We start from the raw sequence: 22,399 nt of genomic DNA, 5'->3' as shown, positions 1-22,399 counted from the left end.
AGCATGCGTACCGCAAGGATTGAGATTTGAATGGTGGAAATTCGTGGCATGAATAGACCAACTGTCAAAGGCGGCCGCCTTATATCACTTCACGGGTGACAGTGTATCCCCACCACACCGTTTCATTCTACAAAGATAGAAATCGTATAGATTATTGAATGAATGAGTGATCGATTAATATACTTACATTAACGCTTCTCTTTTTCTTGCGTAGCGTGTGTACTACGAGGATTGAGATGTAAATACTGGAAATTCGTGGCATGACTTGACCCACTGTCAAAGGCGGCCGCCTTATATCACTTCGCGGGTGGCAGAGTACCCCCACCACACCGTTTCATTCTACAGATAGAAACCGTATAGATTATTGAATGAATGTGTGATCCAATTATGTACTTACATTACCTCTTTGATACTACTTACGGAAAACGCGTGCTATGTGTCTACAATGCGCACTCGTCCGAATTCGAAGCAAGATTGGACCTACCGTTAAAGCCGGTCCGTCTATATTGTCGTCACGAGTGGAAGAGTACCCCCACTACGCCTTTTCGTTCTGAAACAAAACAAATCGTATAGAATATTGTATGAATGAGTGATATTATAAGTAGTAACAAAGAGGTCATGTAAGCATATAATTATAAGCGCGTGGTCCGAGAACTGCGATGTTTACTCGTCGAAATTGAAAGCAAAACAGAATTAGTAATTGTCAAGGGCGCTCAAAAGCTCGACTTTGTCGTCGTCACACATAACCAATGAATGTCAATTCAAGTTTAAAATCGAAAAGAAATAAATTAAAATTATTTTATGTTTACGAGTGTTCCGTGTTATTTAATGTTTTACGAAATTTACTATTATTTAAATATTATTTTATTTAATATCGTATATTCTTATTTTTTTTTTAACATAACTAAAATTATCGGAAGTATTAATTTAAAAATTATTCCCTTTAAGAATAGAGAGCTTCGATCTTTTCTGTTGCGTGTACGAAGGAAGACTGATTCAATAACCCCCAAAGTCAATCAAAAGTTTGTTTTTATTAACATTACACTTTCCCACAACTGCGAATTCAAAATGTTTAAGTATTGAAACTTTCAATTAAAATTACTTTATGTTCATCGTTTAATATCAATTTTGGAATATTCGAGTTTGTGTACTATTGTTTAATTACTAGTTCACTACGAACATACATCTCTACGTACATGCAGATTGTTTAAATAACTATAAGATTAGAAAAAGTGTAAATTATTTCGGCAGAATTAAAAATGTAAGCGTTTATAATGTATTATTAGGCTTAAATATGTATTAATGTAATTTTTATGCGATTATACAGAGGGTTAGGAATTATCGTTACATAATTGTTAATTACTAGTAAAGTTCAAGTAATGCTATACTTATCTTAAATAAATGTAAAACAATCGAAAATAGCGTTTATTCTAATCTCATTTTATTTATCCTAATATGAAATAACGAAATAATAGAGTAGTTGAGATTCAATGATGAAACAATTGTTTCACTGATCAAAGTTGCTTAAATGTTTTCTTCTTCGTTATATTATTTGCATGACTGATTGGTAATGAGGACGAGAATAAAATTCGTATATCTATGAAAAATATTAATTATTCAAACTTACTTGTATGAGAAAAGAGGTCGTAATGCGAAAGATAACTGATTCAAATTCGATCTGTTGTAATACGCATAAAAAAAAAAACTACGCGTAGTAATACAGCGAATGCGTCCAATCTGAAGGACGTATCCTTGTGAGATATCAGCGACTAAGTTGGCTATATTGTATGTTATTCTTCTAATTATATTCTTTCTTCTTTCGTTATTATAAATCACTGTTATCATATATGTAAGATGTATATGATTTATATAATATTTTTATATACAAATGTTTCTCTTCTTCTACTTCTTCTTCTTATCATTTTTCTTGTTACATTTTAATATTATATATTATTGTTGTTACAGTAGTATTTGTAGAAGTAGTCCACTTTATATTATTACAATTACTAGGAAAAACACAGAAAAAAAATAATGCGATCGTTTTTTTAGAGAAACAAAGCACACTATTCGAGAATTTATACGAAAGTTTGAAGCGTCAGTACGAGCTTCTTCTCTTTTGTCGCAATATTCAAAAGGCGCCACTATAGGGAATTTTTTTCATGAAAAATCTCTAAAACAGCCTTTATGCCAAGAGTGAATCCAAACGTAATTCTTGATCGATTTTCATAAACGAGGTCTCGTTTTGTAGATGAAGGTTTATGCGAAAGTACGGCTTTTTCGAATTTTTGAAAGAGCTTTATTTTTTACCTATAATCTATTTTCGAAAGAACATCATTCTTTGACACGATTTTTTTCCAAAGAATACAAAACTTTTTCAAAAATTCAAAAAAACCATATTCTCATTAAAACCTTTTTCTTTAAAATGAGATCATGTACATCAAAATCTGCAAAAGATTACGGTCGTACTCATTGTTGGCATAACCATTAAAAAAGCAACATTGATAATCAGTTTTAAATACTTTCCCTCCAGTTGCTTCGTATCTTTCACGCGTAGGGGTTGGGTGATATCTTCGTTATTCTTTATCTTTAATCTTTATAATTGTAATCTAGATACTAAATATATAAAACAAACTATTAGATTAAAAGAAAATACTTTACTTCGACATATTAATCGAAAAGGTACATACGTATAAAGAATTAAATACGTTTGTTAATTATATGAAGAAAAGTGAAAAAGCTAAGATTGAAACATTTTTCTTTGAGAAGAATCAAGAAAACGCTTATAATAATTTTAACTATTTATGAATTAAACTTTTTAAATCATCTGATAATCTCTACAAAATTTTTTAGTGATATTTACATAATTATAACCCCAACTCCAATTATTTATTAACATGTAAACTAATTCAGTATAGATTAATAGGATTTAAAAGTATTAATAATGTAACTTTTTCATAGATGGATTTGCCTACACTAATTGCATTTGATTTTGATCATACGATTGTTGATGACAATACTGATTTTGTGGTTCGTAACTTATTGTCAGAAGATCAGTTAACTGATGAGGTACAAAATTTATATCTTACAAACGGATGGACGTTATATATGAAAAAAATATTTGAGTTACTTCATCAAAATTCAATTGGATTAAAAGAAATAGAAGCCGCTATAACCAATATATCGCCAACTCCAGGATTTGATATTCTTTTAAAGGAATTACACTCTCTTGGATATGAAATAATTATTATCAGTGATTCCAATTCCTTATTAATAGATATATGGTTGAAGAGTAGACAATTGGATAATTTAATTACTAAAGTATTTACAAATCCTGCATATGTTTCTGACGATGGTATGATACAGATAAAAATGTATCATGTTCAAGATTTTTGTAAACTAAGCATGATCAATTTATGTAAAGGACACATATTAGAAAATTACATTAAGGAAAGATCGGAGGCAGGAATTCATTTTAAAAGAATTGTATATGTTGGAGATGGGAAAAATGATCTTTGCCCGGTATTACGTTTGTCAGAAAATGATTTAGCATTTCCTAGAATGGATTATCCGCTTTTAAAAAAATTGAATGAATATAAAAATAATGAAACTTGTAAAGTAAAAGCAACAATCATTCCTTGGTCCAATGGATTTGAAATTTTACATATTTTGAATAAGTAAATTAAATTATAGTATACTATGATATGTGTAAACTGAGCATTTATTATTACCTATTATACCCTATTCCCTCATAATTCTCTTATAATAAAAATCATGATCTTTCAAAACTTTTTTTATTTTAAATTTATTTCTAACTTTATTTTATTATTTATTTTATATTTAATGTTAACTAAAAATTATGTACTAAATTTTAAATGGTTGAAAAATTATTATGACATAAAATTAATATTTACAATAAAAAAGAAAAAAATTGTTTGTCTATTCTGGAGCGTTTTGATAGGCTATTAGTATCCACCAATAGGATAACGAAAATTATTGGATCGAAGTTACACTTCTAGAATTCATATATTCCATGAATATAAGTAGTATGTTGGTTACTTAGTAGTTGTATCAAGACGGGTCGAGTCTTCGATCGAAATAATTTTTCAAGAATTTGTCATGGCTTTTGGAGATTATCCCGCTGAATATGACAGAGCAAAACATGGTCCTTATGATCCAGCACGTTACTATGGAAAACGTATGTATCATTTTTTATATTACTTCTAATATATTCTTTATATGTATCCAATTTTTTTTTATATAGTTCACACACATACACACATACACATATATATATTTTTTATTACATTTTTTCAGCCGATACTTCCTTTTGTGACGTTAAATTAGGTGAACTTGGAGCTTGGATTCGTAGAAGAAATTTTCATCCTCAAGCTATGGTATCAGCGTGCTCTCGAAGTAAACTTTTTTCTTTTATTAGATAATCCTAATCTTAATTCTTATTATATAACTTAACTATTAACATATATGTACTAACAAATAAAATATGATAATGAAAATTCTTTCTTTTACAGCATTCTGGCGTTGGCAACATAAATATGTATTTCCTGAACGTGCTGGTATAGCTCCATTTTTCCAAATGGCAGTGGGATTGTCAGTACTTTTCTATGTATTAAATTACCCGAGAATTAGTAAGTTGGTGATTAATGATGTTTATTTGAAACTTTCCAGAAAATCAGATAATATGTAAGATTTAATTTTTTTTTTCAGAAACTCACAAAAATTACAAATACCATTAAATTAATAATCTAAATTCTTATATGAAGTTCAGCCAATATAGTCAATTTGGCATCAAACAATTACATGTATATTTATCCGCCTGTATAGGAAAGTCCAAATCTAGAATGTATATTAAATAAAAATAAAAATTCTTTAAATATATCTCATATAATCTTAAACGATAATTGTTTATCAAATAATAAAATTCTAATATGAAATTATGTAAGATTTTCCGTTTATGATTTTGTCGGAAGTAAGTTAAGGTTATACGATGTATATACGTAATACGTACCACGTGATGACATTGCGTGATTATTGGTAAATCGTAATAAACTTTCGCCATTTTCGATTGGTCATGAACAAAAAAGGCAGATACGCATATGCTCAATATTTCGATCTCCCTCTACTGGCGCTATATGGTAATCAAAATAAACCATATGAGTGTACACATAGAACGATCTATATCATTTATAACTTCGCTCTAGTTAATAACGTGTAAATGACGTGTCTTGTTACCTGTGACTTTATAGAATTCTTGACATCTGTAAAATTATTGTAATTATATTATAATTAACAAAATGTTAACCAAATTTGAAACAAAATCAGCTCGAGTAAAGGGCTTATCTTTCCATCCAAAACGTCCGTGGGTTCTTGCTAGGTAATTATTTATTTTTTTAATCATTTATCTAAAACTTTTTTGATATATATATATTTCTATATATATACGTGTATATATTATTTACATACTTATAATAACATAATATAATAATAAAGTAAAGGTATATGTGGATGTATATTATATTATAGTTTACACAATGGTGTTATATATTTATCTAAAACTTTTTTGATTTATATATCTCTATGTATATACGTGTATATATTATTTACATACTTATAATAACATAATATAATAATAAAATAAAAATATATATGGACGTATATTATATTATAGTTTACACAATGGTGTTATACAATTATGGGATTATCGCATGTGTACTCTCTTGGATAAATTTGATGAACACGATGGACCTGTAAGAGGAATATGTTTCCATAGTCAACAACCTCTGTTTGTATCTGGTGGCGATGATTATAAAATCAAAGTATGGAATTATAAGCAACGTAGATGTATTTTTACATTATTAGGCCACCTGGATTATATTAGAACTACAATGTTTCATCAAGAGTATCCATGGATTCTCAGTGCTTCTGATGACCAGACTATACGTATCTGGAATTGGCAGAGTCGTACTTGTATTTGCGTTTTAACTGGTCATAATCATTACGTAATGTGTGCACAATTTCATCCAACCGAAGATATCATTGTATCAGCTTCATTGGATCAATCTGTTAGAGTTTGGGACATATCTGGATTACGTAAAAAAAATGTAGCACCTGGACCAGGTGGTTTAGAAGATCATTTAAAAAATCCTGGGGCTACAGATCTGTTTGGGCAAGCTGATGCTGTAGTCAAACATGTTTTGGAAGGTCATGACAGAGGTGTTAACTGGGCTTATTTCCATCCGACATTACCATTAATTGTCTCTGGAGCAGACGATCGTCAAATTAAGATGTGGCGCATGAACGATGCTAAAGCTTGGGAGGTAGATACTTGCCGAGGTCACTATAATAATGTTTCATGTGTTCTATTCCATCCGAGACAGGATTTAATTCTATCTAATTCTGAAGATAAAAGCATAAGAGTATGGGATATGACAAAGCGTACATGCTTGCATACATTTAGAAGAGAACACGAAAGATTTTGGGTACTTGCTGCACATCCTACTTTAAATTTGTTTGCAGCTGGTCATGACTCTGGTATGATAATCTTTAAATTAGAGAGGGAACGACCAGCTTATGCAGTCTATGGAAATCTTCTGTACTATGTGAAGGAACGTTTCCTTCGCAAATTAGATTTCACCACTTCGAAAGATACCTCTGTGATGCAAATTCGTAGTCCAGGAAAGATACCTCCGTACAGTATGTCGTACAATCAAGCTGAAAATGCTGTTCTGATATGTACAAGATTGCCGGCTAATATAGAGAATAGTACTTACGATCTTTATATGATACCACGTGAAAGTGATTCCAATATAGATGCTGATACGAAACGTGCCTCTGGTGTTACTGCCATTTGGGTTGCTAGGAATCGTTTCGCAGTTTTAGATAGAGCATATTCCGTATGACAATTTCTTATCTATAAGGTACACATCGCTTGTAGATTAAATGATAATAACAATTTTTCTTTTTTTTAGTTGGTCATAAAAAATCTAAAAAATGAAGTAACAAAGAAAGTACAGATTCCAAATTGCGACGAAATATTTTATGCTGGCACGGGCATGTTAGTTCTACGAGATGCAGACCAAGTGACGCTGTTTGATGTCCAACAAAAAAGAACTTTAGCTGAAGTAAAGATTTCAAAATGTAGATATGTTGTTTGGTCTAATGACATGTCTCATGTTGCTCTATTGGCTAAACACACTGTTAATATTTGCAATCGCAGATTAGAATCTCTATGCTCCATTCATGAAAATACAAGAGTAAAATCAGGAGCTTGGGATGATTCTGGAGTATTTATATATACTACTAGCAATCATATAAAATATGCAATTAATAATGGTGATCATGGTATTATTCGTACATTGGATTTACCAATTTATGTGACGAGAGTGAAAGGAAATCAAGTATATTGTCTTGACAGAGAATGTAGACCAAGAATCCTACGTATAGATCCAACAGAATATAAATTCAAACTAGCTCTTATTAACAGAAAATACGAAGAAGTATTGCATATGGTTCGTACAGCAAATCTCGTCGGTCAATCCATAATAGCATATTTGCAACAAAAAGGGTATCCAGAAGTTGCATTACATTTCGTTAAAGATGAAAAAACAAGATTCGGGCTTGCGCTTGAATGTGGTAATATTGAAGTAGCCTTGGAGGCAGCAAGATCTTTAGATCAAAAAACGTGTTGGGAAAGTTTAGCACAAGCTGCTTTAATGCAAGGCAATCATCAAGTTGTTGAAATGTGTTATCAAAGAACCAAGAATTTTGAGAAATTATCATTTCTTTATCTCATTACTGGCAATTTAGAAAAATTGCGTAAAATGATAAAGATCGCAGAAATTCGAAAAGACGTATCTGGACAGTATCAAGGCAGTTTACTACTTGGTGATATTTACGAACGAGCAAAGATCCTAAGGGTATACTTATAAATATTAATTCCTATCACCTCTAAAAATATTATATATGTATTGCGATTTGCTTATGTTTATCATTGTATTGTAGAACTCGGGACAAGCATCGTTGGCTTATGTCACAGAGAAAATTCATGGAATTTCTAACGAGGATGATGACATTCAATATAGTTCCATGCAAGATGAACTTTCAGCTCTTGAAAAAGGAGCTGTATATTTCCATCCACCAGTACCTATTCAACAAGCTGAAAATAATTGGCCACTCTTGACTGTTTCAAAAGGATTCTTCGAAGGTGCAATGATGTCTCGTGGCAAGAGCCAAGTGGCTGCAGCTTTGGCTCCAGAAGATGATATTGCCATAGTTGCAGACGGTTGGGGCAACGACGAAGAGTTAGGAATTGACGATGAAGAAGGTATTGACGTAGACGCTATTGTAGAAGGTGAAGAAACTGCAGGCTGGGATGTTGAAGATGTAGATCTTCCTCCTGAAATTGAAAATGCAATGCCAATATCTGAAGATGGTTATTATGCTCTTCCAACAAGAGGAGTGTCGCCAACGCAACATTGGATCAATAATTCTCAGCTGACTGTAGATCATATATTGGCTGGATCTTTTGAAACAGCTTTCAGATTGTTGAATAATCAAGTCGGTATAGTTGAATTTGCACCGTATCAATCCCTCTTCTTAAGTACGTATGCTCGTTCCAAAACATCGTTTGCATGTTTACCAAATATATTATCCTTATATGGATATCCTCAAAGAAATTGGAAAGATGCCACACCCAAAAATAATTTACCTGCAGTTGGATTACATCTTACAGATTTAGTTCAAAGACTTCAAGTTTGTTATCAATTAACAACAGGAGGGAAGTTTGCAGAAGCTATAGAAAAACTCCAAGCAATATTACTTAGCATTCCATTATTAATTGTAGATACTAGACAAGATATTGCTGAAGCTCAACAACTAATTCAGATATGTCGAGAATATATTTTAGGTTTAAAAATGGAAACGGAAAGAAAAAATTTGCCAAAAAATACAATAGCAGAGCAAAAACGAATTTGTGAAATGGCGGCGTATTTTACTCATTGTAATCTACAACCGGTTCATCAAATTTTAACTTTAAGAATAGCTGCTAATATGTTTTTCAAGTTGAAGAATTATAAAACTGCTGGTTCCTTCGCTAGAAGATTGCTTGAACTTGGTCCAAAACCTGAATTAGCACAGCAAGTTCGGAAACTTTTACAGGTAAATTTTGTATTTATTACTTGACAAAACTTGGAAGAAATTCAATTGTTATATTTTTTTCTCTCAGGCATGTGATAAAAATCCGACAGATGAGCATCAATTAGCATACGATGAACATAATCCATTCTCTTTATGTGCAAGCACATTCACACCGATTTACAGAGGAAAACAAGAAGTGAAATGTCCACTTTGTGGAGCAAGTTATCAACCACAGTATAAAGATTCATTATGCAGAATTTGTGAAGTTGCAGCAATTGGCAAAGAATGCATTGGATTAAAGATACATATGTAATATATTATATTACTTGAAGTAGTTATAAGATAACATTTTTATATTATTGAGATTTCCAAAGTAATCTCTTTACAATTTGTATAATTTACTTCAATTTAATATGTTATGAAAACTATTGCCCGCAAGTATTTCTTCTTAAAGCTGAATTTTTTTTTCAAATTTTCGAAAATATATAAATGGTCTATAAGTACTTGTTGAAGTAATTCATATCAACCATTATACATATATTGACAAATGAAGAAATATATTTTAACTATATTATTATATATTCCATATAAGCTTTTCTTGAATTATTAATTGATAGTAAAAATATTAAAACAATTACGTTGTAAGAAAGAAAATTATACAAATATATTGTTGATATTAAATTATATTAATTTCGTATATTCAAATTTGCTTTGAAATACCGCGCTTTAGGTCTGATTTTCAATTTAGTAATTTTTAACTAGTCTAGTGACATGTAACAGAATAAATCAGAAAGACCAATGGAAAGTACTTGTCGGTAAGAGTAAACAAATGGAATTCAAAATAAAAGAAATTAATAGAATATGTTATACGAAAACAATTCTGATCGTGTTCAAGTTACAACGGGACAAAAGTTCGGTACAAGTACGATCAATTGGAAAATTAGTTCTGAAACTTAAAAAATAATGACGTAAAACCCTATAGGATTTATATTCTATAGGATTTCTATAGAAAAATATTATATTGAAAAGTATTATGGAGATAAAAAATAGCCTAATTAAAATTCATCGAGGCTTACCATCGTCTTATCTCACGATATTACGATTTCTTTTCAAAACCATTTCACTTGGTATATTATAACTTGTTCATAATCGTTTGCATCTACGATGAAATCTAAAGTCCCTATGTATTTATTTCAGTTGGTAGAACAAATAGTAATTTTACCAATGCAAGTCCTGTGCAATGATGGACGAAGATCACGGAGGCCGCTTGTGCGTGCCGTCAGATCGTTGATTAGAATAAATTTATTCGATCATATCTATTAACGGTGAAACCCTCCGTGTTTTGATTGTTGTCTTATTGGTATTCGCGGGTGGTTTTAGTGACAATTCGCTTATAGTGAAAATTTTGGCGCGCCGCTTTTCGTCAGTTTGACGGGAGTTTCCGAAGAAATCTTAATGGTATAAGTCGACAATATGAAGGTTCATTGAATCAAGAAATCATTGTAGAATAAGAATCTATCGATTGTTATTACTGTTAGCTCGTAGTAGGATGATTGTGCAACGTGAAAAGTATATACACGCCCGAGCCATTGGCGTTCGCTAAGCGGGCACACTAGAATACGCGAGACCAGTGCCGTAAACATCGTGCGAGTAAATACGCGCTCTGCGTCCTCCGTGTATACGTGTTAACGTTACGCACAATTTCTCGATCTTCCGAGTTTCCATTCGACGTAACGTTATTCTTATAGACGTTCAAAGTGTCCGTTTCGTTAATCATAATTAAGTGAAGTAATATAAATATAAAATTTATCTGAAATCACGAAGTAAGGGAGGTTAGAGTCTCGAAGAGATACGGTATCGAGACGGTGTTGGGAATATCGAAAGCGGCAAGTTTTTTTTCCGTGGGTGCAAAGAAATTTTCGAATTTTTCGTCGGCAGATAAGAAAGTGATAAGAAGTCTAGGGGAGAAAACAAAAAAAAAAACAAAAAAAAAAGAAAAGAAAGAGTTTTTTTTCTCTCTAACATAAAAGAAAGATAAAACGATTTTGGTGCCATCGGGGGACGTTCGGTTGGCTCTGGGGGAAACAGTGTGTATAGTCGCGCGGCATGAGAAAATGATGTGATCGACGATCATCATGGCGGCACCCATGTTAAAGTGGAAGCGGATCACAAATCCGACCGGGCCTCAGCCAAGACCCAGACATGGGCATAGGGCGGTAGCCATTAAGGATCTTATGGTCGTTTTTGGCGGTGGAAACGAGGGTATAGTAGACGAACTTCATGTCTATAACACAGGTGAGTCAATTTCGCGCTGCTATGCGTCCTTGCGCGCCTGATCCTAACGATTCCCGCGATCCAAGATGGCGGCATTCGTTGACAAGACGGTCACCGGCCGGAACCGATCGGAATCAAGAAAATCTCTGGCTTAGCAACCCTTAATGCGTTCCTCATTAATGAATTTGAAAATTTTTTCAAAACGGATGCTCTTTCTTCTTTTTTTCATCGAAGTTCGTGATAGTTTCATTGCTAGCTTACAGTTCTACTGTCATTTTTCGTGTTTATACGCGCGGGAGCAGCCATTGCTGTCTCGCCCGCCCCACCACGCAACGCAACGCAACGTCGTAACGCAACGCAACGCAACGCAACGCTGCGCTGCGTTGCGATTCATTGCGTTGCGCTGTGCTGCGCTGTTTCCCATCATTCCACGTTCATGCTTCGTCTTTCCTTCTCTTTTCCTTTTCTACATATGTATGCACTCGTACTACTACATACCCCTCTCCTCTTCCACTAGTTTTCATTTTTATATTCCTACTCCTATTTCGAACGTAAACGATATCACTGTTGCCGCCTGGTTACGCGCGTTTGTCCTGGCGCGCATTTTTTTTTCTTTTTTCGTTTTTTTTTTCTTTCGTTTTTCTTTTTTTTTTTTCTTCCTTCTTCTTCTTCTTCTTCTTAATTCTTTTCGAAGAATATATTATAAATATTTTCTCTCCTCGCTATATTTTATATGGAATGATTTTTTCTTAGATTAGATAAATTACTTTTTGAAAGATGTAGTTAAATTGAATAAAAATCTCTTTTTACAGCAACTAATCAATGGTTCGTACCATTAACCAAAGGCGATATTCCACCTGGCTGCGCAGCCTATGGATTTGTGGTTGATGGTACACGCATATTGGTTTTTGGTGGAATGGTAGAATATGGCAAGTACTCTAATGAACTTTATGAGCTTCAAGCGAGTAGATGGGAATGGAAAAGATTAAAACCAAAACCACCAAAACATGACCCTCCACCTTGCCCACGGCTAGGCCATAGTTTTACTCTTATTGGAAATAGAGTCTTCTTATTCGGAGGCTTGGCTAATGACAGTGAAGATCCAAAAAATAATATACCGAGATATTTAAATGATCTTTATACGTTGGAACTTCTTCCAAATGGAGCAACAGCATGGGATGTTCCACAAACCCATGGTCACGCACCTCCGCCTAGAGAGTCGCACACAGGCGTTGCTTATACAGATCGTACAACAGGTAAATCTTGCTTGGTGATCTATGGCGGTATGAGCGGTTGTCGTTTGGGTGATCTATGGTTTCTCGATGTCGATTCAATGACATGGAACAAGCCAGTAGTACATGGACCTACGCCGCTACCACGTTCTCTTCATACTGCTACTTTAATCGGTCACAGAATGTATGTTTTTGGGGGATGGGTGCCCCTTGTGGTGGATGATGTAAAAGTAGCAACACACGAGAAAGAATGGAAATGTACAAGTACATTAGCATGTTTAAATTTAGGTGAGTTAACATTTGAATGTCATTCAAATTGAGTTATATATATATATACATATATATATATATTCTGTAAATTTATACACAATAATATTTTTTTTATTTTAGAAACATTAACGTGGGAACAACTGACGGTGGATTCTCTCGAAGAAAATGTACCGCGTGCACGTGCCGGACATTGCGCTGTTGGTGTGCACAGTAGATTATATGTTTGGTCTGGGCGCGATGGTTATCGTAAAGCTTGGAACAACCAGGTTAGGGTTAGTTGTTCTTTTGCGAATATTATCAGAAGAAATGGTATTTTATTGACAGTGTTTTGAAACACATTCACAGGTTTGTTGTAAAGATCTTTGGTATCTTGAAGTGAACAAACCACCTGCACCTTCTCGCGTTCAACTGGTCAGGGCTTCCACTCAAACGTTGGAAGTTAGTTGGGCTGCTACTCCATCTGCACAATATTATATTCTACAAATTCAGAAATATGATATGCCACCTACTTCAACTGGAACATTTCCAACAGTTAGCAATCCTACTAGTGTACCAATTACTACATCTGCAGTCGCAACACCTGCAACTATACCTGTAACAACTCCTCCCATTACGACCGTTGCATCTCTTCCATCGACTCCAACTTCTGCTAGATCGTCATTACCTCAAACTCCAGTAAGAGTGCAGTCGACTGTACAAAGTCCTGCCCAGAAGGTACCGCAAGTTACGCCAAAGGTAACGAATCCTATGACTCCAAGAGTAGCTGGAAATCTCATCAGAATTCGATCACCTATGGCGACTTCGGCAGCAAGTACAACTACCGAACAAACATCTCCTATTACAACTGTAACTGGTCAAACACCAACTGCTATGTCAGGAATTGCAGCATTAGCAGCTGCTGCTGCTGCGACTCCAAAAATAAGTATGAACAATGTACCCGTAATACCGCAAACTACGACTAACACTATTAGGATGAAGAATGTTCAACCGGGTCAGCAAATACGTTTTGCTGCACCTGGAGCAACGGTACTACGTACTGCGTCGCCACAACAGAGTAAACAAATAATACTGCAGAAACCAGGTCAAAATATATCTGGTCAACCCCAAATTGTACATCTTCTTAAAACTGGGCAAGGTATGGTAGCCACAGTGCCTAAAGTAAGTCTCATCCCAGGGAAAACAGTCCAAGCGACTGGAGCAAAACCACTTAATCAAGGTCCTACAATATTGAGATTAGTTAATCCTAATACCGTCGCAGGATCGAAAATATTAACGACTATGAAAACATCCAGTATTGTAGCAATGAGTAAAGGGCAAAATATAAGCGGGAAACAAACAATAATGATTACGAAACCTGGTGGTAACGGTGGTTTAGTTGGAAGGACAAACCAAATTATTGTTGTTACGACAGGATCTAGTTTAAGAGCTGTACAAGCTGTGACGACTTCACAGGCTGGTGCTGGTCAGACTGGTAGTTTAACGACTCCCGTGAACGTTTTACCTTTATCGGCTACAAATCATGTTACAAATCAACAAGGAGTCAAAATGATCGTTGTATCTTCTGGGGCAATGGGCGGGGCTACGACTGGAAAGCCAATAACAATAACAGTACCAGGACAGGGTGGTGTACCAAAGACCGTAACTATTGCTACTAAAGGAAATCCTCAAGCAATATTCAATCCTGGAAAAAGTCAGATAGTTACAATGCCACAGATTCAAAAGGCGTCTGTAAGTATATCTCAAATTTTACATATTAATAATTTTTAATAAACGTGTATCTTATCATTTTGTATCGTCAATCGTTTGATCCGTTTTAGGAAACTGTTGCAGTCTCTGGAAAACCTGTAACACTACAAATGTCAGGAGGTATAGGTGCAAAAACTGTTACTTTAATGCCCACAAGTAGTTCAATAGTTACTACGTCTAGTGCATCCGAAACAATAGACGCTAGTAAAATGCTTTTCGTTCCATCACAAAAACAACCATCAGCTTCATTGGGTAAGTATCATATGTAAAAAAAAATAATATATAAATATAGCAATTGGATCATTTTATGAAACAATTCTATGGCGTATAATTGAAAATTGTAGCATCTACTTCTGATGGTCCAGCTACCACTGATGCAGCTTTAGCTGCTCTAGCAGCAGAAGCAGGTTTAATAGATCCTGTTCAAGAACCGTCTGGTGGTTTATCTTTTATGGTAACCACGGATGATGTTACAGAAAGCGATGGAAAGACAGAGGATAGTTGTAATGGTAACGAAGCAACAACAGCAGCAGCTTTAGTTTCCCAAATGACAGGTGGTGAATCTATGCAAGTTGACGGGGAAGGAAACTTTGTAATTCCACAAGTAGATGGTCCATCTGATATCGTCTTGTCTGAAGATGAAAATAATAAAGCCGATTTAGAGGAAGAACCTACACCTGAGAGTCAGGACGAACAACAACCTGCTGCAGATTCTCAAGAGATGGAACAAGATGTTGGTGGTTCTGCTGTTACAGAAAATATTTCTATGGAAATGTCTCCTGTTAAAGAAACAGAAGCTCCCGCAGAAACGGCATGTGAAAGTTCTACTTCTGCGAACGCTGACGAAGAATTAGCGATAGATTCGAAAGAAAAAATAACTGAGGTACAAATGGAATCTACGGAAAATACTAACGAAACAGACATACCAAATGAAAACGAAATACAAATTAATGCAGCATCCGAAGAAATGCAAATAAAGCAGGACATCGCTGACGAACAACAACCGGTTGGAGAAATTACACCAGAAGAAGGTGTAACTGCTACATTGGTAGAACCAGTAGAAAATAATAAAAGCGAACAAGATACGAACAATGAATTAAAAACTTTGACTTTTGATTCATATTCGTCCGAGGAAAAGCCTTTATCGTCTGAGCACATATCAGCCGAAGATAATATTTTACATCAATCACATATCTCTCCAGACGAAAATCAAGAAACAGAAAATGTTAAAAGTGATGCAAATGAATCAGAAGGAGGAGAGATTTTGAAAAAAAATTCTCCGATAGAGAATACAGCCGATGAAGATGAGCCTATGCTTACAGATAATTCTTTGCAAGAGACACATGTAAACGTTCATGTTGTAGCTCCTGTTATTCCAACAGAATTACAAATAAAAGTAGAAGAGTCTGATGAATCTATGGAACGGGATAAGACTCCTGATGTGTCGGCATCAAATGTTAATGGTATAGCTTCCGTATTGAAAGAATCGGACGTTTCTCAGAAGCCAATAACACCGGTAAAAGTAGAAGTTAAAGATGAGCACATTACAAAAAGGGATAACGTAAAACAAGAAAAAGTACATAGCAACAGATCAGAGAGCGGAGATGATTCGACGGCATTGACTACTTTAGCTACTGCTGCTTTAGGATCAGCAGAACCACCTGTAAAAATTAAAAATGAACAAGTGAGAGCTTGTTTTTCCTTTTTTTTTTTTTTTTTTTTTTTATTTTTTTCTCTCTCTCCCATTATATATATATTTCTTTCCATATTAAATATATTAAGTATACTGTTACCTTTGAAATTAATACTTATGTATATGCCGTTTACAGAACGAAGAAGAAAAGAAAGAAGCAGAATGGTATGACGTGGGTGTAATAAAGGGAACAAGTTTTACAGTACAGCATTATTATCTTCCTGGAGATGAGCCACTAGATATAACACAACCGTTGACAATGGACGTTTTTAAAGGAAGGACGAAAATACCTCTTGAACCTGGAACTGCTTACAAGTTCAGAGTTGCTGCTGTGAATAGCTGTGGACAAAGTGCCTGGAGCGAGGTAATTTACATAAATTTTGTTATTAGCTATTATGTTATATAATCGATTAATTACCATATGTGTATACTTTTATTATTACAGGTATCTGCATTCAAAACGTGTCTTCCGGGATTCCCTGGTGCTCCAAGCGCCATAAAAATTTCGAAATCTGCAGAGGGTGCTCAAATATCTTGGGAGCCACCACCTAGTAACGTGGGACCCATTTTAGAATATTCTGTTTATCTGGCAGTTAGAAGTGCTAGTACAGCATTAAATAATGAAGGAGAACCAAGAACGATCGTGTCAACACCAAATCAATTAGCTTTCATTAGAGTATATTGTGGTTCAAATAATTCCTGTTCTGTGAATAATAGTTCTCTAAGTGCTGCTCATGTGGATACCACTACAAAACCGGCCATAATCTTTAGAATAGCGGCAAGAAATGATAAAGGATACGGACCAGCAACACAAGTTAGGTGGTTGCAAGGTTAGTAAAGACAATTTTTTCATTAATTACTTCACAATTCGATCAGATGATTACAAATGTTTCGTACGAAAAATTATCTTGATTACTAATCAAAAAAATAAATTTATATTATTTTATCAGCAGATCCAACTACCGCCGTAAAAAGTAATCCACAGGTAAAACGACCTGGTCCTGATATACGTTCACAAGCAAGTTCACCACAAAAGAAAGTGAAATCAGACACAGCGGGCGATAACTTTTCGTGAGCCTGTCGTATTTGACTTTTTATAACTCAAACGAGATGCTATTCATTATTTAAATATCCGCTGATACACACACGCCTAACAACGATAATGAAACAGTGTATTGTTTGAGCGAACAACGTGATAATATGCGAATATATACAAGAATTGAATCTGCGATATGGGGCAATGAAAAAAGAAGAATAAGAAGAAGGTGTCCATAAGTAGAATGATTGAGGTATAACATAAGAATTTAAAAAGTATTTTAAATGTTCTATATAAATACAAGGTCTTTCTGTACCACGATTTTCACTCACCGTTATCCTCCTATTCTTTCGCAAGTAAGCGAAAATATTCTGTAAAGACAGTATGAGTACCATTAATAAATGACAAGAGGTAATTATTTTGAAGTTAAGCAAGTTTTTCCATGTTTATAGTATTTCTATAAATGGTAAGACATATAGAGGATATTCACACTTGCATCAAAAATCAACACATTTTTCAACGATTACAAAAACTACTTTTACCTAAACATCAATATATCATTTTAATTCATTCTTAAACTATATAATCTTTCTTTTAAATCAAATATTTACTTATCGTTTAACGCGAGTCATTTTAAAGTTTTAACAAACAAACCAAAATAAAGATAAAGAACAATATTGTAGGAATTACAAAAAAAGGCTGATGCAAGTGTTTAAAAAAAAAAAAAAGAACACAAAAGTTTTGAGATTATAGCAAAAACATAATTTCACGTAAGATATCGGTGCTATGCATTGTCTTGGATACTTTTGTTACTGCCAAATAATGAGAAAAGAATAGATTGTTCAGAATGAAAATGCAACACGTACTGAATCATCTCTCTCTCAAGAGTGTCTAATTGTACATTACTTATATGATTTATTAGTCTCCAGAACATTTGAGAGACAAATATATTTTGTAAAAATAGAAAGTAAAGAAAAAAATGTGTGTAATATCCACGTATGTCTTAAGAATTCGATTTAAAGATATTAATATTTTAGTAAACAGACAGTGTAGTCGCGGAAAAAAAAGTTACGGATATTCTCCATAAAGAAAAAGAATATTTGTTTTTATAAAATAATATGTTATAATACTAGTATTATTAATATATAGGGACAATCTGTTACAGACGAAATTGGTTATAATTATGGAAACACATGATAAATAATTAAAAATAAACAAATTAAAAATAGAATTATATACCATGCATATATTATTGTATGAGAAAAAGACATAAAAATTTAATATCCCTAACTTTTCTCTTGTGCATAATATAATATATTTTAATCAAAATATTCAATATAAGCTTTTAAAAAACAGAAAAATTGAAAGAATTAATTATATATAAAATATATTATCCTCCGTCTAGTTTTTTCTGGGTGGCTTTTTTCTTGGGGCTATGTTAAAACTCTACAATAATAATTTAAACGCGCACATTTTATGTTGAATTGCGAATATATGTTTTCTGTTATCCATCTTTAAGTAAAAAAAGGAAAAAAAACAAAAAAAAAAGAAAAAAAAAACAGAAAATAATTTTCCACTAATAGAGTATTGTAAATGCTCTGACATGTGTTATATCAAGTACATATGTCATTTTAGTGGATTTATTATAGATGGATTATTTAAAATATATATGTTAAAAAATGATATAAAATGAGTGTTTTAGTATAATTTTGCATTATCTGAGCGTACAGATTTCAATTATAGTTTGTATTTCAAAGGAATATCTATCGAATAATCTATTTTTGCACATAGTCATTACTCTCTTAACTCGTTATTTCAATATATTTTATTTTATGCTATACCTAATAATGTACAAATTAATGTTTCTTTTTAAATAAATTTTTGCATAAATTCAATTTATATGTTGAAAATATTATTTGATATAGCATAAAGTAAAAAATGAAAGTGTTTTTTTGATTGACAAACAAAATTGATGATAAAATCTTGTGCATTATGTAATTGATATTAATCTTATACATAAAATATATTAAAAAAAAAAAGGTTAAATAATCTTGCTTTTAAATTGCCAGACATGTATTTCAATTTTGTGTTCTGAATTACTTCGCTTAAATGATAAACATTTGTGTGCAACGTATTAATAGGTTATTAATAAATTTCCCCATCGTTTTGTTTTATAAATTCTATATGCAGAAGATGATGCTAGTTTTTAGAAACTATTTGCAGATATAAAATATTTTCATAAATATATGTATCATAGAGCATTTTGTTCTCTCTCTGTAAATCATCTCACTGCATTTATATTAATAACAGTACGCTCTCCAATATGTTGTAAGATCTGTTAATAAATGTAGATCAATTTCATAAAAAGAAACTAGACTTCATTTGATTATAGTATTGTATGTAATTACAGAATGTACTTATACTATTGTATATACTATAGCATATTAGAAGAATCATTGTAATGAACTTTATGATACTTTATTTTATGTATTTAAGTGAACATGTACCAACAGAAAAATCATAAGGTACAAAGCACTTAAAAATTTTATATAACATACAGTGCATTGTGTTCTTTAATGGACATCATTCAAGGACATATGTATATGATTTATTTTCAATCATTGTTTATTCTTAAATCTACAATATCTACTATATATATATATATAGTTCTTTTTTGCAAGGACAAAATGTTGATTTAATTTAACATAAATAAGCTTGAAATAACGAAAAAAATGTTGTAAATTAGTATTAACATTGTAGATAAGAGTGGATGAATATTAAGGAGTAAACAATTCATCCATTTTTACAATATATCAGAATTCTTTCGTGTTGCCTTTCCATTGATATCTAGCCCTTTCTTGGCAGTAACGAAAGCAAGTATATTGATGTATCCTACAAGTTTGATTGACATTTTTAATGCATTAGATTCTGTTATAAAGTGAAAATTGGTGATAGGAAAACAGCTCTACTTCCTTCTAATAGTCTTATCCACAAAGCGAATGTAACATGTTGATAGAAAATTATAAAATAATAATGGGACAACGATTTTACTAAAAAAAATTTTTTTCTACATAATCACAGTGAGTGTATAGCAAGAGACCATAATATTTGGTAAGATAACTAAATTGAAAATAATTCTACATTACTGAATATTTACTTATGAGATACAACTAAGTCAACTATATTATCGGACAGACTTCTGATTGGTTGTAAATAATAAAATGCTACTATAAGTTGTAATGAGAATTCAGAAGAAACAGTAAAAAAGATTTAGTGAAGAAATATTTACACAATAATACGTAACATGTTATCGCTAAGTGGATCAATATTGCTGGATATTGCACTGCATACAACTTGCAATTAAATAGCATACATTTATACATATTTTTCCATATGAAACTTCAAATAGATTTTTCGACGTGTTTCATATTTCAAATTTCTGAGAACAACTAGAAATTACAGATAATGTAGAATGTATTTAAAAAGATCACAGGATACTAAAACTTCTTATAGGCGTATTTGGAACATCTGGAAAAGGTTCGTGCTATTGAAATACTTATTATTTATGATACTGTTTTATAATAAGATAAATAGCATGTAAACTGAGATAGCAGTTTCGGGAAGTATGATTAAGGAAAATGGACGGCGTTTCAAAATTCTAAAAATTTCTTATAATTAATGAAATAATCCATGACTATATACTTTCCCATAGACAGCTATCTTCCCTGATTACATATTAACAAAGAATGAATAACAAATCTAGACATTCAAAAAAAATACGCAACTTTATGGATATATAAAAAATATCCTTCTAATTAAAACACAATTTTAAATGATCAAAAAAATAAAGATTGTTTCAATTAGGTGGAAATTTTCTAAAAAGAAAAAAATATTCATGAAGTTCTATAATTTTTTGTATTACTAGATTTGAAATAATTTCTTGCAAGCTATTGTAAATATGTCTTGTGAGCCATGTTAGATTTTACAAATTTTTAACAGCATTTTAAAAATCCGTGTGCCTAATTGCAGACCCAATTATAACAAAAAATATTAAATCTTTGATCGCTTAATTGTTCTCAATACAAGATATTTGCGTTAATAAAAGAAAATTGTATATAAAAGGAATGTTATATGAAAAGGATTTTAATTTCATATTTTTTTTAATTTTTTCTCTGACATAATTCAAATTATTATTTTCATAGAATTCCATCGAAAATAGGTTGCTATTAAATTTGTGTATACAGTTAAAAATTAAAAAAAAACAAAATTCTAAAAATGATTTAAATAATTTATACTAACCTTGCAAAATTAATTTTTATAAGAAAGGAAGTTTTGAGCGAATGGCAATACTATCGAAACTGTGCGATATATCATTAAAATTTAAAAATGATCAAAGTTCATTCATATATATATATATACATATATATATATATAACGAATTTACGATTTGATTAAACAACACAACAAGCCTCTCATTCTATTCAATAATGAATAATCTATTATGGTAGAATGTTAAGTCAAAATATATTATGTATAATGAAGAAAAAATAAAGTAAATGTGACTTTCGTATATACGTATGTAAATAAATAAATACATACATACATCATACATACATATATACGTACATAAGTACATACATACATAATACATTTATACATACATACATACAAATAACTTCCTTTTCATTTATACAGAATAATTATGTTCTAAACTCGAAATTAAACTTTTTTATATTATCAAATAATAATAACAATAATAATAATCAATTATTTATAAAACTAATATTAATCTTGCTCAACAAAATATTGATTATATACATATGTACGATCTACTTTCACAAATGTGAATGGTACGTTATCTCTAACCAAATATTCACATTTTTATAATTAATTCATTGACATAGAAACTGTCACGTATAAAAACAAACACAAACTATAGCATATATTGGAGTAAATATCCACGATCATTCACGATTATCAGGTGGTTAATTAGAA

The 22,399-nt window shown here is 32.2% G+C and overlaps 4 protein-coding genes across 9 annotated transcripts; all 4 read left to right on the top strand.

The window, feature by feature from the left end:
- The first annotated feature begins 2,223 nt into the window (after positions 1 to 2,223).
- LOC122636262 (probable phosphatase phospho2) lies at positions 2,224 to 3,694 on the top strand. Its single transcript, XM_043827285.1, has 2 exons — positions 2,224 to 2,679; positions 2,959 to 3,694. Exon 2 carries the CDS (start codon positions 2,959 to 2,961, stop codon positions 3,676 to 3,678), a length of 720 nt encoding a protein of 239 aa, XP_043683220.1. The 5' UTR covers positions 2,224 to 2,679; the 3' UTR covers positions 3,679 to 3,694.
- Positions 3,695 to 4,031: 337 nt separating this feature from the next.
- On the top strand, positions 4,032 to 4,896 carry LOC122636226 (putative ATP synthase subunit f, mitochondrial). Its single transcript, XM_043827221.1, has 4 exons — positions 4,032 to 4,195; positions 4,315 to 4,413; positions 4,530 to 4,646; positions 4,726 to 4,896. The coding sequence occupies exons 1-4, from the start codon at positions 4,117 to 4,119 to the stop codon at positions 4,752 to 4,754; spliced, it is 324 nt and encodes a 107-aa protein (XP_043683156.1). The 5' UTR covers positions 4,032 to 4,116; the 3' UTR covers positions 4,755 to 4,896.
- Positions 4,897 to 5,205: 309 nt separating this feature from the next.
- Positions 5,206 to 10,013, top strand: LOC122636225 (coatomer subunit alpha). The gene is made up of 5 exons (XM_043827220.1): positions 5,206 to 5,392; positions 5,687 to 6,911; positions 6,987 to 7,934; positions 8,020 to 9,174; positions 9,242 to 10,013. The coding sequence occupies exons 1-5, from the start codon at positions 5,313 to 5,315 to the stop codon at positions 9,464 to 9,466; spliced, it is 3,633 nt and encodes a 1,210-aa protein (XP_043683155.1). The 5' UTR covers positions 5,206 to 5,312; the 3' UTR covers positions 9,467 to 10,013.
- A 367-nt stretch (positions 10,014 to 10,380) lies between these two features.
- On the top strand, positions 10,381 to 18,143 carry LOC122636206 (host cell factor). Of its 6 annotated transcripts, none has more exons than XM_043827183.1 (9): positions 10,381 to 11,448; positions 12,240 to 12,947; positions 13,050 to 13,195; positions 13,275 to 14,657; positions 14,747 to 14,927; positions 15,020 to 16,359; positions 16,505 to 16,732; positions 16,814 to 17,198; positions 17,322 to 18,143. In XM_043827183.1, the coding sequence occupies exons 1-9, from the start codon at positions 11,289 to 11,291 to the stop codon at positions 17,441 to 17,443; spliced, it is 4,653 nt and encodes a 1,550-aa protein (XP_043683118.1). In that variant the 5' UTR covers positions 10,381 to 11,288; the 3' UTR covers positions 17,444 to 18,143. The 6 variants fall into 6 exon arrangements, with proteins under 6 accessions (XP_043683118.1, XP_043683117.1, XP_043683116.1 ...); XM_043827182.1 differs by having other exon boundaries at positions 17,319 to 18,143; XM_043827181.1 differs by having other exon boundaries at positions 13,050 to 13,201; positions 17,319 to 18,143.
- Positions 18,144 to 22,399: the final 4,256 nt, after the last annotated feature.

This window comes from Vespula pensylvanica, chromosome 21 (genome assembly GCF_014466175.1).
Source record: "Vespula pensylvanica isolate Volc-1 chromosome 21, ASM1446617v1, whole genome shotgun sequence".
NCBI classification, from domain to species: domain Eukaryota; kingdom Metazoa; phylum Arthropoda; class Insecta; order Hymenoptera; family Vespidae; genus Vespula; species Vespula pensylvanica.
This window is presented reverse-complemented; position numbering and strand designations above follow the sequence as displayed.